The 14,754-nt window shown below is 46.8% G+C and overlaps 1 protein-coding gene across 1 annotated transcript in view; it reads left to right on the top strand.

The window, feature by feature from the left end:
* The window catches only part of LOC135916119 (transmembrane protein 135-like), a 71,642-nt gene extending 57,125 nt beyond the window's left edge, over positions 1 to 14,517 (top strand). The window contains exons 6-11 of the mRNA XM_065449363.1: positions 162 to 554; positions 1,167 to 1,334; positions 5,693 to 5,833; positions 8,255 to 8,353; positions 10,580 to 10,647; positions 11,927 to 14,517. Of these exons, the coding sequence (XP_065305435.1) occupies positions 162 to 554; positions 1,167 to 1,334; positions 5,693 to 5,833; positions 8,255 to 8,353; positions 10,580 to 10,647; positions 11,927 to 12,068 (1,011 nt within the window). The 3' untranslated portion in view covers positions 12,069 to 14,517. The remainder of the gene's footprint in view (positions 1 to 161; positions 555 to 1,166; positions 1,335 to 5,692; positions 5,834 to 8,254; positions 8,354 to 10,579; positions 10,648 to 11,926) is intronic.
* The last annotated feature ends 237 nt before the right edge of the window (positions 14,518 to 14,754 follow it).

The raw sequence follows: 14,754 nt of genomic DNA, 5'->3' as shown, positions 1-14,754 counted from the left end.
GGGGTATTACATAGGGGGTACAGATACATGAAAAAGATGTGAGCTTTCCGCGTTACGGAAAAAAACAACTGAAGTACACAAAAGTTATACAAAATTTTTACAAAAGAAAACTATTACGAAATTATATCTATTGCATCTCGCCGACCGCGTCGCGCGCCCAGGTCATCCTGTTCAGCGTCGCGTCCGCGCTGTTCCTGTACGTGATCCGGCGCAGCGGCTTCTCCAACGACCCCGTGAGCCGGGCCTTCCAGTTCATCGTGGGTCGCGAGGAGGTGCTGGCGTCCGGCGGCGGCAGTTCGTGCTCCTCCCACACGCCCAGCTCGTCGGGCGGCTCGCCCACCCCTCCCCTCCTGCGCGCGGGGGTGGACAGCCCGCCCGGGGACCTGGCCGGCCGAGGCGAGGCCGAGGAGAAGGCCAGGCAGCTCGTCGACTACGCGTCCCGGCTGCTCGACGACCAGGGGCCGGCCATGCAGAAGAGGCTCGCCGCGCTGGGCCTGAACGCCAGGCACTGGTCCTGCGGTCACAAGCGCGGGTGCGTGGCGCACGTCTTTCAGGTGGGCCACGTGTTCTGGTTGCTCGCGCGAAGGGCAGGGATTGTTAAAGGCGCGTGCCCTTGCTATGAGCGCAGGTTGCTATGAACGCTGCAGAGCTATGCACCGCGACGGCATTTGGATATATTGTTCTTTCAACAGCGGAGCTGTTTAAGCTTTTAGTTCCGCCGTGGAGCGTTACCAGAAAACTCAGCCCAGTTGTGCGCCGCCTCGCGTTGCCTAGCAACCACCTGAGAAAGCACCGAGCCACGTTTTTTCTTTAGTTTATGTATAGCTTGCTATAGGTTAGATTAACCTCGGTTGCCGCTGTTCCACTCATTTACGATAACCTCGGTTGCCGCTGTTCCACTCATTTACGAGTGGGTCGCAGATTATATACGTGCTCGTCGGCAGGCTAGAAGGGAAAGAAAGGAAATGCGGACAAGACAGATCACGATTATTGTTGTGTGCCAAATATACACCTCAAACTGTGCAACTGTTTTCAGAGTGTAAGAATCTGTTCTCGCGCCATGCGTGATTATAGGCGATGCACCGATCACTGACTTTCTCGGTACTGTATACGTGTCGGGTTGTGTGGTATAGACGTGCTTACACTGTGCGTCTACTCAAATGCAGGGTTTCCTGCGCCCCTTCATGCTGGGCTGTGGCTTGCGGCTGCTGTTTCGGCTGGTGGCCGCGAGGCGTCGCCTGATGCAGGACGCGAGCTGCATCTACCCTGTGCTCTTCCGGCGGAGTAACCTCTGGCTGGGCGCATTCCTTGGCTCCTTCGCTGGCATCTACAGGGTAATCGAGGGGGACTAGTTTGGAGCTGTTGAAGGCGAATGTGCGAAGAGTCGCACTTATTCCCCCCCCCCCCCCAAAAAAAACGCATTTTTTTAATATAGAGTTTTTCTCTATATTAGATTTTAATATATTATAAATATTGAGATTTTCTCTATATTTTCTCTATATTATTTTCTCTGTAGAGTTTTTCTGTCAAATCTGTAGGTTGTTTGTAGATATTACTGTATATGGTAGCGCACAACGCCGGAGTAATGCTTGCGCTGGCAATTAAGTGTATGTCCTTCCACGTCATTTGACTAGCTTTGCCCGCAACATTCCACTTGAATGGAGCTACTATAAGCAACTCATCCAAGCGTGCATATACATAAAAAGTGAAAGGCCGTAGGTCAACAAGCTATTTCTATATACAGACGATCTGTAAACCTATGGCCTTACACTTTTTACACTAATGTCTGCAGGCTTTCGCAATGAATTCATTCGGATGAATCTCCATACAGACCAGAGGAATCACATATTAAGGACTTTCGTCAGCGGTCATCATATGATATTGACAAAAAGGCTAGTTTGTGGCAGGTGAGATATCCTACAAGAAGCCTACGTACAGCCGACCGAATGTCTGAATTCATTTTTATAAGGTTTCTTCAATAAAAAGTCTGGTAAAATGGCAGATTATCGGGAGGGAGGAAAGGGGGGGGGGGGGCGCATTGTGTATGAATGTTATTTCGTGGCACGAGGACCCCTGTTAAAGTTGACAGCGGCCAGGTTCACATCACAATGTGCACAATATATATGTGCTCGTCCATTGATCTCGAACACGCACAGAGTGAGCAAAAAAGAAAAAACGTTTACGGACTACAGGATCTCAGAAAACCTTCAATTTTCGAACAGCCTTTAACAGTAATCAGTAAAACCGAACATCACAATGTTCATTTTTCAGGTTTACTGGTAGAAGCTGCAAATGCGAATACTAGGCTCCATTGTGAGGCTGTGCTGATAATCAGATTTTCCTTTCTTTTTTCAGATTTCGTGTTCCGTATAATTTTGTGGCCGAATGTATACGTCGTGCGCAGTTAGTGAAGCGCCGCGAACGGCATGGTGACGTTCCTGTCTCTCCGGACAAAAATAGCGCTCGAGCGCGCTTAATTCGCGAAAGCGCGGCCACCGATCACATGATCGACCTGCCCACAAAGGATCTGCTTTGTGTACATTTCGTCACTTCGTGGCATTCGCGCCTAACGTTGGCTCTTCGCTAGGAGCAAGCGTGTTTGTACACTAAACATTTGTCTTGGCAGCTGCACGCAGCCAAGGTTCTGCACCAGTGCTTCTCAGTGACCTCGTTTCCGGACTCCGCAACCGACGACTCTCTGCACAGGTACACACTGCGTCGTGTTTAATTTCCTCGTTTTCGACGCTGCCCACGCCTGCTCGTAGTGATGCACGTGGAAGACAGTTCGGTGCATTGGCAATCCGAGAGACAGAGGTGGTGGTGGTGGTGGGAGGGGGTTTTCGGTAACTGTGGATCCACCTGGTGGACACGTCCATTTCGTCTGCTGAAGTTCTGATTGGCTGGGCTGAGGTATGCTTCATAAGAAGACAGGCTCCCCCAGCCAATCAGCATTTCAGCTGCAGGCGAAATGGAAATGTCCACCAGATGGACACTTACAGAATACCCCACGCAAACACACACTGCTAGTCAGGGCAAAGACGGGACAAACGAATGGACTAAATCGACTATAAGTAAGATACGCACTGAGATTTGATGACGCGACGTGGCTGCGCGCAGAAGTAGACATAGGCTGACATGAGCCATAATATATATGGGCGGTAGAGATTGTTACGCGCGACAGATATGACTTCCTTTTTCTGCAAACAAAGAAAACAAACACCAGTGTAACGTAATGTTGGAATCTAAATGACACGGAGCTTGTTTGAGTCGGCAAGCTATAGCGTGGGTGACACGAGGAGTCTGTGTTACGAGGACAAAGGCGACGTATGGCGCTTTTCCAGGAAAGATTGTTTGAGAGGTGTGTATGGCGCAGAGAAATACGACACATATCTAAAATACATTTACTGCATCTATATGTATTTGTGCCTACAAACGAACGAACGAACGCTTTTCTTGCCGAGTCCGACCATCTTTCACCGTTCGCTTACCAACCACGAAAACGGGCGAAACCGGCAAAGAAAGGTATTGCTTTCAAAGCCACATGATCGCAGTCACCACGTACGCTACCTTCCCATGCTATCACAGCAGCTTCAATAATTATGCGTGTGCAATCACCAGCGCGACAGTCAGTCAAACACACTGATGATTGCATACGCATAATTCTTGGCAGAACAGAGCTCAGGCAGTCACGCTACGTTTACTGCAAACCGGGACGTACCCCCACTCCGTATTTCATAAATAAAATTCACCCTGAAAGAGAAATTAGGAAAGAATGTAACGTGTGCGATGGCATCATTGACATCAGACACATGGGGCGCTATTCTAGACATTCCGCCATTTTCTTCGGTGCGTGACGTAGGCGCGACGCAAACAAAATGGCGCTGGTGGCCCAGTTTTGCTTACGTAACGTGACGCTAACTTGACGTTTTGCCTAAGAAACTGAAATGAAGGCACTGAATATAGCGTTATCGGTAAAGCAAAACAGTTTTCCTCCGCAGTAAAAATAAAGCAGCTATCTCAAAGCGTATGATTATTCCGTCGAAACCGCTTCTCGCTTCCGTCGTCTGCTGCGTACAAGCCATCGTCTGCTTCAATAGCTAGGATGCGTGTCCCCGGAAAACGGAATGAGTCATGGCATGTTGGCGCCAACGCGCTTGTTTTCTTGCTTAAGACAACATACGCGACCTACCAGTGGTGATGCGCGCACGTTCTAGGCGACGTTATCGCTATCTCGTGAAACGCAAGTGACTCAGCCCGACTCGGCTGGTTGAGAAACGGCCGAATATCATCGATAGCGTTGCGCGCGCCAGAGATATCCACTAGAGCGACACAAGCGCCGGCGCTGCCATCTCTTGTTCATTTCGCTAGTTACTCGCACCGACGGTGGAAACTTCAAGGCGCCGCCTTGCGTACATTTCTTTTTGTAAATTAGAAAGAGGCCGTTGTCATAACTTTTGATTGTGCGAAAAGGCATTAATCTTGATTACAATACAAATGCAGCAGTGAAAAGTGGACAACATTGCCGAAAGTTTGCTATGTTCAACCAATATTATTTCGTATAAACGCGTTCTTTTAAAAAATGATGGCCCCAAACACAAATGCCAACACCACCCGAGAGCGATGCAAATACTATGAGCACGCGTTATGAACAAAAGATTTTCGTGGTGCCAAACGACGGGGAAAATGTGGCGATACGCATTCCTCTCAGCTGCCATTGCATATGGCTGCCCATTAGCATAATTCGCGCGGCTCGTCGCAGCAACAATTATGGCGGAAAATCTCAGCAATGGCGGCCCAGCGCAACGTCACGCATCATCAAAATGACGTTTACGAAACAGCCCTTCCTGTGACGCTCCTCATGAGATATTCCTTCAGCCAATCAGCAAGCTTGCATGGCGCATATCTTGAATCGCCACCACATATTCGCGCAATTGCAGATGCATTGCACTGGCTTCTGCACGCTACCGCTCACATTCTTTTTGAAGCGCTAACATCACAATATATCTGCCAAGGACCCAAAAAATGTATTAGTCCATAACATTTTCAGCTCCACGTCACGTTTCGTCATCTTGATGAAAACGCAAAATTGCATTTTGCTATACTTCCGCTTCCCGGCACAAATTTCAAAACACGTGACCTTTCGACAGCCAATCAGAGAGTAAACATGGCGGATAATGGCGGCCGTCCAGCCGCCATGCGTGTCCAGAATAGAGCCCATGCTGGCGGGCTGTCCCGCGACTCTCGCCGACCCCGATGAAAAATGGCTTTACTGGCACAAGATGATATCAAGCTCTTCTTATCAAGATCGACTACGGGCTGTCCAGAGGGTCCACGATGACGCCATAAGGCTCGGCCTGGCGGTGCCGACGTGGACGCGGTCCGCCTCGGTCTGAAAAGACCGGGCTTCAGGACTCTAATAAAGTTTTGTGAATGAATGAAGGCGTTGTTTTCGGGCATGGGTGAACCACTCGCTTGGTACTTGACCTTCCGCGGTGAGTCGAACTTCATTGATTTGTCAACGTATTCCATCGAGGTGGAACCGTTCCTTGCATACACTTCGGTTGTCTGGTGCCCTTGCATAGAAGCAATAAATGCCATTTTTTCTGTATGTTCGCACTATTCTGTTATTTCCTTTGTTGCCAAGTTGTTTCAAGGCAGAGTGAACGTGAAAACCCGGTGCTTTGTGTTCCAGCTGGTAAGCTGCCTGCTGCGGTGGAGCGGCGACGGTCGCAGCGACTGGCACGCCCTGCCGGCTGGTCTTCTGGCAGGACTCTCCATGTTCTGGTACCCCAGCCCCAGCATTGCACTCTACCTAGTCTGGAAACTCGTCGAGGTAAGGCATGGCTCCTACGCATGCCAGGCTGCTCCGTGTTTTGTGACACCTCGCCGCACATAGCTGCTGCCCACTTACTATGACTGTCGTTTAATCATACTTCCAATGATCTGAAGTCTTTCTTTTTTTTTTTTGCGGGAAGAGGTTGATCGTTAGCGGAGAAAACAGAGGGCAAGCATTATTTCTTTTAATTTTGCGCCCACACCGCAGCGTGAACACGTCAGTATAACGTCACAGATTTCGAAATATTCTTGCGTATTTCGGACAATTTTGGCTCGGTATCGCCTGTCGAACCTTGCTAGAGTTAGTATTCGGCTCCTTTAAAATGCAATGTAATAATCGTTTATCAGTAAACAGTTAAGCAACCATTAGCAGAGGCTGCAGAAATTCATGACGCCGGGTGGCGTGATCTTTTATGAACAGACGAGTAATTACGTGGCATCAATTAAACAGCAAGTCTTCACCATAGTCAAGCGATATAGATACCTCGGCGTAAACATAAACGGATAAAAAGCTGACTCTAGCACCGACCAAGATAAACTGGGAAAAAAAAGAAGGAAGCGGAATGCAGCAATAATGAAACACAGCTCTCTGTGGCCGCAATAAATATGAAGTGGTGCATGAAATCTGGAAAGGAGTAATAGTGGCAGCGCTAACGTTCCCAAATGCAATGCTTTGCTTCAAATCGGATATGTCTTGTTGGGGTTGAAAGTTAACCAAATATCGGTAGGTGGTTGCCTTTGGGAGCCCACATAAAAACCACAATTGAGGTAGTACAGGGTGACATAGGTTTCGCCTCTTTCGAAGACTGGGTAGCACAGAGAGAAATTAGTTTTGAAAAAAAAGACTCAGTGACATGGATCAAAATAAATGGGAAGTTAAAGTGAACACGTATCTGTATACCTTAAAAGCGTGGACGCAGATTAGAGGAAGAGGCAAAAGAAAAGTTGGAAACCAAGTACAGGGTAATAGAAAGTGCAAATAGACAACCAGGAGTCACCAAAAACAAAAAAAAAACCTGAGAGAAACACAGTGAATTGAATGCAAATAATGGAATCAATAAAGGCCATGGAGATTTACAGGAACGGGAAGAAAGAAATTAGAAAAGAAAATCTGTACGATAACACGAAGGGAAATGCCTTGCTACTTGAGGCTTAGACTGGTTGCCTAAGGACAAAAACATACCGGAGCAAATACTCTCAACAAGGTGAGGCATGCGTATGCTGCAGCCAAAATTCCGAAGCCCACTCAGCACATCCCAATGGAATGCGAAGAAGTTCACCCAGTGAGACCTGTAGGCAACGCACACCTTCCAGAAGTGCTTGGATTTAAAGTCAACAAAAGCATCAATCGGTCAGCCGTCGATATAAGCAAAAGCTATATGAGCGATATAAGCGATATGACCGGGGCAGTTAATTGAAGTATGGGGGAGGCCTTTGCCCTGCAGTAGGCATAACCAGTTTGATGATGATGATAAGCAAAAGACGTTTAGTGCATTGATGGAAAAAAAAAAACAGGGAAGGGATCGATACGACTGGATCCGTTATAGGCATAGGTAGCGGTACAAGGGAGATAGAGAAGTTTTAAGGAAGAGAAAAAAAATATTATGGAGATGTATGCAAAAATGCTAGAATGAAAAGCATGTATAAATACTTTAAAATCATTGACGTCACAATGGTGCTGAGCTTTCGGCGCGAAATTCAGATGACTACTGAGGCCTTCATTTTCTCGAGCAACAAAACATTTTGTTTCCGCCAAGTATATGACACTATTCTTTTGAGAGTATATTTTGCCGACCCTTATAAGCTGATTTATACAGTCGAACCCGGTTATAGCGAATAGGATTATGAGCTAAAAATAGTTCGATATACCAGTAGTCTGATATGCACAAACTATCAGCTTAAACTGACATATTGTGATGCGAAATTCAGGAATTTGTTACCTCCAGTGGAGAACACAAGCAAGGAAGTAATCCATTTGTTCAAAACTACTCGTAGCACGGCGGTAAGCTTTGCCCGTGCCTTGAACTGTTTCTCAGCGTCACTAAGAATAGAGTTTTAGATTAAGGGATGGACCCGAACGCTTGCGTCTCCCTAATCTAAAACTCTCTAACGGTGTTCTCGGTGCATGGGATTGTTCACACCTTCTCCAGCCCACTATCCCTGAACCCCGCGATCTCGGCAGTTCAAGCCATTTTATGGCGTTGGCATCGTATACGCCCCGAGTTCGGTGTATTCACCGTTCAGTTCGTTAGGAGGGAGCCCCTTTTTACAGAAGTATCGACCTGTAAGTTTCGCGTGTTCGATATAGAGAATAATTCTATATATTCGGGTTCGACTGTATCTGTTGCTTTCTTTAGTGTTCCTAAAAACTAACCACTTATACATTTTTTTTTCCTTTCCTGTCTCCCGTGTGTTGCAGAACGTCTACATGGCAGGGATGGACAAAGGCGTTCTTCCTTGCGTGCCCAACTCGCCCGTCCTTCTCTACTCCGTCTCTTGCGCGGTGCTGTTCTACGCGGTAAGTTGTGCGAGTTATACCCATTTGTGAAGGTAACTGCACGTGATGACAGTTCAGAATTCGCTGAGAACACCCGGCCAAAGAACGCTTTGCGGCTCGCGTATGTCATTATAAAAAAGAAATTAGAAAATCGCGCGGTGAAATCATGCACGAAAGCTCGCATTTGTTAGAACCGGCTTTGCAGGAATATGAAAAAAATAGTATTTCTATTTTTCATTGAGCTTTGATGCACGGTAATATCATTTTTTCCATATCGGCAAACACATACCGTAAAACGTTTAACAGCATCTACTTTCTTTTGCGGAGTCACTTTGTAGCTGCATAAGGTTCTGCCTTGCATAGCTTAGTAGTTTGTGCCGTGGTCATGGTCGTGCAGCTGAAGCAATGCGGATAGAAATATGTTGAGCGTTAGTTTCTTTGCGACGACCCGATCTTTCAACGCATCTTCCACTGCACTGTAAAATAGTTTACACCCTTAAAGTGAAAGGGGGTGTTAATTCGCTAACTCACACCCTTAAGGTGTCACTTGCATGAATAACACCCTAAGGGTTGAGTTAGGCACATTTACACCCCTTTTGACCCTTAAGGGCGTAAATTATTTTACAACGTGTGCCTAGCACGCACCTCGATCACCGCCGATCGAGGCCCTCGCCTCGGCGAGGACCTGCTGTGCCAGCTTAGTTCCTCTTGCGTTAAAAAGACCCGAAGATGCAGCGGAACGAAAGGCTACTTTTTTTTTTTTGTCTCGCACGGGGGCATCGACACTTCTCAACACACCAACCTACAAACATCCGAGAGAGGACGCCTCGGGCATACGAAAAGCACAAACACACACGTTACTCACACCACACTATGCGCATCATATCAACAGGGCCCCAGGTTCCTCCGTTGCAAACAGTGCGGGGCCTATCCGTCGAATAAATACAGCTTGTGGGAGTCCCCTGCCAACACCACCTTTAGAAAGACAATGCTTTCTAAACTACCACACAGCCAGAGTCCCGGCAGCTGGGAGGAGCGCACCACTCCCCCTCGAAAGTCTGAAAAAAACAATCTTTAACAAAAAAGGGCTCGAAAAAGACGTACACGAGAAAGAGAGAGACAAACAACAAACAAAGCGCCCGTGTTCGTCGTTTCCCTCTTTCTCGTCTACGTTCTTTTCGCGCGCTTTTTCGTCAAGATGGAACCACACCAACTCGCCCAGCTCTGTTTTCATGAAAAAACTATATTGACCGCTTCTGGTGCAGCAGTTCAAGAACGTGCTAGTCCAGGAGGAGGCATGAGCCCACCAGGAGGCCTGCACTGGGGCTTTAGTTCCTTTGCTACAAATTGTTATTTCTCTCTCTCTCTCTCTTGCGTTAGCCACTGCCTGTAATGTCACTCTGACCGAATTTCAGGTTGTCAGCAGATGTAGCTAGACAGTTGCAATGTGGTTAGCAGTAATTTCCTTACTTGTCTATCCTTCTAAAACAACCGACCACTACACACCTACGCGCGCGCCCCCTGCGGGAATGTTCGGCGCCAACTGAATACCTCTAGCGCCAGCGCGGTCATTCTTTGCCATAAACACGCAACGGAATTCCTGCGAAATTAAAAAATAAAGCTAGTGCTGGCTTTGTCAATCGTTACTGACTGTTTACGAGGGAATCCTATTCATAATCAGAAAGCATGAAGCGCAAGTATGAGTTGTTTATCAGGCGCGAGCGGCATTTTTCGTCGATCTGCAGACAGTGCATTCTCAACCGCCATTGTTTGAGGAAAGCTCTATATAGTCAATGCGTACATATAAATCACGTGTGTGTCTGATGGAAGTGTGACTGTGTTCTGTCCACGATTCATATGTGCGCTTCTATGTTGTTTGTGTATATTGTAGCCATGCATGAGAATTGCCTCTGCACACGTTGTGTGACTTATCCAACCCTTCGGGAAAATATCGCGTGTAGTTGAGTATAGAAACACAAAATGTGCTGTTATTTCACTTTTTTTTTTGTTCGAGGGACGCGGGATAGGCGGAGGCGTTTCAAGTCGCCAACATATCCTCTAATCGTGCCACTACATTTTCGGTGTTGTGCGTGTTTTGTTTCCTGGTCATGTAGACTGGTCGGTGTTTCGTTTCGTTGACAATTATGGCCACAGATGTTGCGGCGCATAGTCACTGAAGGAATTGTCCAAGAACGGCACGTTTCACCACCTCACAGACGTTTATATTTTTTACTTCTTGTTTCCCAGGCTGTCTTCGAACCACACAATCTCAGGCCGACATATTGGGCTTTCCTCAACAGGCTGTCATCCGACAGGTACGTCCGCGCGTAATGCAAGGAGCTTTTTTGTGTTTCAGGTTGTTCGTCTGACGTCGCATGACGTTTCCAGTGAATCTGTCAATCTATACACGCGTGTTTTAAGTTGCACGCCATGTTGTTGTGAATTTCTATCGCTTCCTATCGGCGGATCCAATACGTTACTAGTCGATGACGTTCATGGGAAGATCGCGATGCAAGTCGGCGCGTAATACGATCTGCACGGACTTCCGGGACTGGTCTCCTGCGCCTTACAAAAGAGTCAAACGAGACAAGACGTCCGCAGGAAGGCGGAGGCCTGGAACTGGTGGTCGAACAAGGAAATGTCGCTGGATCCAGCGTTTCGACAAATGGGACTTGTATTAGCTCCCGACGGAGATAAGTCCATCTTGTGGAAACGTTGGCTCCAGCGACATTTGCTTGTTCGACCACTGCTGACCATAAGGAGGTGGTCTCAGGAATAAGCACACACACACACAGAAGGAAACCACGAACAATGACAACTCATTTTAAAGCATTGCGAAGCGGTATAGTATGTGCAACAGCGCAAAACATTCTTAAGCAACATAATTAAGCAACCAACGCCACCGCGATTCGATTGATATGGCACTGACTCCGGGACTGATCTATGCTCGTCCCCTTTTTATAAATTTCTTTGCACCAGCTCTCGGCATTGCGCGTCAAAGGGACACTAAAGTGAAAAATGATTTCTTCTGCATCAGTAAATTACCGTTCGACAACACCAAAAACACCACTCTTAACACGATAAGACGTTTCGTAAGCCAGAAAAAGCGCAAGAACCAAATACGGGTGGCGACGCCTACTTAAGTTCCCGCGTCTGGGGGCTGTGACGTCTTGGATTTTGATGGTATCTTCTAGGGCCTACTAATTATATATAGCGGTACCGATTGACTACAGTGTGTTCTAAAGGAACGAAATATTAACCATGGCAAGTTTTGGGAACTTTTATTTATCCAACACGGCCCAAATGCGAAAACATACTTTGGAATCCCTGACGTCACGCTGACGTACTGGCGCTGGGCGTGTTTCATTGCGATTTCCGTGTCAAGAACTGAAATTATTGATGTGCTTGTCTATGAAATCTTCAATTTGCTTTTATATTTTCGCTATAACATTTAATGTATTAAAATAGGAGGTCCCGCCTGCGCTTTGTAACTTTGGGACCGCCTTCCGCACACTCCACTGTGTACCACTCATATTTTATCACTAATAAGCGTTGATTGATTGATTGATTGATTGATTGACTGATTGATTTCAGGTTTTCGCTGCTGAACCGTCACGTGTACGACATGTTCGGTGTGCACTCGTCCAAGCTGTTCGAGGACTTTTGGCCCAAGCTGGACCTGAAGTTCACCACGCGCAAGTTCCAAGAGTCGGTCCTCGTCTGGGTGCCCTTCTGACATCCAGTACAGTGTGGCGCCGGAGATGAAAAAAAAAAGAAGTGTGATACGGCAGGAACTGTTCTTTTTTTTCAGCCGTTTATTTTTTTGTTCTTTTCTTCGCATAGCAAGGCGCTAAGCCTCCACCGCAAGTTGCAGCTCTTCCCGTGCCTGGAAGTGCAAAACGCGCTTTCCGCGTATGTGAAAGGTTTTACAGACTTTTTCCTCACTGGACCATTTTTGAGGACTGTTCTGTTGACTTTTCCGTGACGTATCAATGCCACCCTCTCCACAAAAAATGGCGGCCTGAACATCGTTGAACTGCAGCAGCTCGCAGTGTTCTTTTGTGTTGCAGATGACGAACGGGTAATGAACGAAAGCAAGAACTACTGACAAGCTGTATACAACTGAAAAAAAAATTTTTTTAACAATATGTTGGCTCGTACATACATCGTGCACTGATGCATTTCGGAAAGGCTATTTCACGAGCTTCTCGAAATGATCCGCTTCCTCAGAGACGCACGTTCCTATAAGAAAATACGCTTCCTCGTTTTTTTTCTTCTTCGTTTTATAGGAGCTTGGACATTGTTCGTCAAACGCTGCCATATCAGCACCTGTTGTTCATTGCTACAAGTTCTAGGTCTGGACGATTAGCCACGCATTAACTGGGTTGCTTAAAAGCGGATAGCTTTAAACGAGAAGGACAGCATAGGGTCTTCTGTCTTAAGTCATGCTTACCGAACTTGTTCTGCACCCTGGGCTCCTTTTATTCTCGTGCATCGAACCCCCCAATCAATATATCCGATGCAACCCGATATCTTCAGGCGTCGTGCAATCTTCGATCACCTTCGATCTGATGTAGGCATGTCGACTACCCATGTCACCTAACATTATCGAGAGAAAGGAAAGACTAACGGGTCTGATATAACGATGCTGGGCTATTGTTACGATTTAAGAAATGTTTAAGGAATGTGGCAATATACTTATGACGAAGCCCTATTTTGAAGTAAGTATTGCGCAAAAACCTACCACTCGAAGCTGCAATGCGCGAAAGCGGTGTCGCAAGGAATGATTTACTTTCAGAGCGCAGCTACGTATAGGCCTACTCGCAGACGCAAGACCTACCGTAGTACCCAGCTACATTTTTATGTGGAGCGTGACAATTAACATTAATGTCCTTTTTGTTGTTTTTTCGCACAAGTAAACTTTTTGCACATCAGAAAAGAAAAGATGTGGAATATGTATGCGGGCTCCTTTAATAATCAGATTACGAGACTTCCCGTGCCTAAATAAAAAAGAAAAGTTGCCTGCTGCTGTTTTTTATTTCGTTTCGTAGGAAACCGCGGTGGTTCATTCTTTTCTACTTCTTTTTTTCTTATGTATATTTTCCAAACTGCAACACGTACCTACGCATACGCATCTGCGTTGCTGCGTTCCACGTACATCACTCAAGGGCTGTACATGTGTGCAGCGTCCCCTTTGTTCGGTTGGGTTAGCATCATGCGCAGGCAGCGCTTGAACGCGCGTGTGAAGCCCCGCCTCCCCAAGTTCTGTCATGTCCTCCGAGATCGTGGCCGCCCGCACGTACGCTGCGCGCAAGCTCTCGGAGGCCACGATTTGGCGCAGCTTCAGCGCCGCTAGCGACTGTAAACGGTCAAAAAAAAAAAAAGAATCGTGCCAAGTTTCGAATCATACCGGACTATAGGCCTTGGAGTGGACCATAAATGCTGGCCAGTGTGCAAAGTGCGGGGCCAGTGTGTAAATTGCGGGTAGTTTAGTCGTAAGCAAAGTCTTAGTAGCTACAGCCTCGTGAAGCTAAGTTCAAACCAGGGCCCACAGAACTGTTGTCGTGATCACTTTATGTTCATTTAACCGCTGCCATAATCTCGTCGGAAGCTGCATATAACGTATAGTGGATGTTGCTATACCGCTCAAGATGTTCACAAGATGTTGCTGCCGCCAGCAGTGCTGCTTTTGTATCACGCGTCACGGCATACCGTAAACGGTGCTGCTCTCATAGTACTAACACGTGTACACACAGGCTTTCTATTGGTCCACTGCTGCGTTTGTTACCACAAGGCGTATATATTAAACGCGACAGCATATGCACCAGATAGTTCATTTGCGCGTGCATCTGCCTCGTGCTTTTGTAGATAAACCTGGCGCAGAAAGAGGTGTATCCACAGACTACGCAAATGCAACTACACAGCTTTGCTCACTTTCAGTGAGCAAACGGCGACACGGGGTAAAGGCCGCGCTTCAAACTGCGCGTAGTTTTACAGGGTGCCAATTTAACGAAGCGCTCTGTAGAAATGTGAGCACAATTTTAGTTTTGTTTGTTTGTTTGTTTGTGAATTTTACTACGTTCTGCATGGCGATAAACGCAGCTTTCAGATTATTTTATGCACTGAGCAAAATATGTCGTTTTGTATATACATACGTGAAAGAAAATAAAATTGTACATAACCCATTTCTGCGAGTTTCAATGCCTTGCTGAATGTTATATTGCGGTTCTTATGCGTATTTACTTCACAAGTCGAAGGGCAAGTGCGACCAGATTTGGTAATATCTCCTGCTGATATCAATGTCTTCACGTTTCCTTGGCATAAGACGTCACCGGAAAGGAACTTTCTGTCCCCATCAGGGAATTGATCCTGGTTCCGCAACGTATGTACAGCCGCCGTCAGACTGAACCTGAACAATGAAG

The sequence above is a fragment of the Dermacentor albipictus genome, chromosome 5 (assembly GCF_038994185.2).
Source record: "Dermacentor albipictus isolate Rhodes 1998 colony chromosome 5, USDA_Dalb.pri_finalv2, whole genome shotgun sequence".
NCBI classification, from domain to species: Eukaryota; Metazoa; Arthropoda; class Arachnida; order Ixodida; family Ixodidae; genus Dermacentor; species Dermacentor albipictus.
Note: the sequence above shows the minus strand (reverse complement) of the source record. Positions and strands in the feature narration are given on the sequence as shown.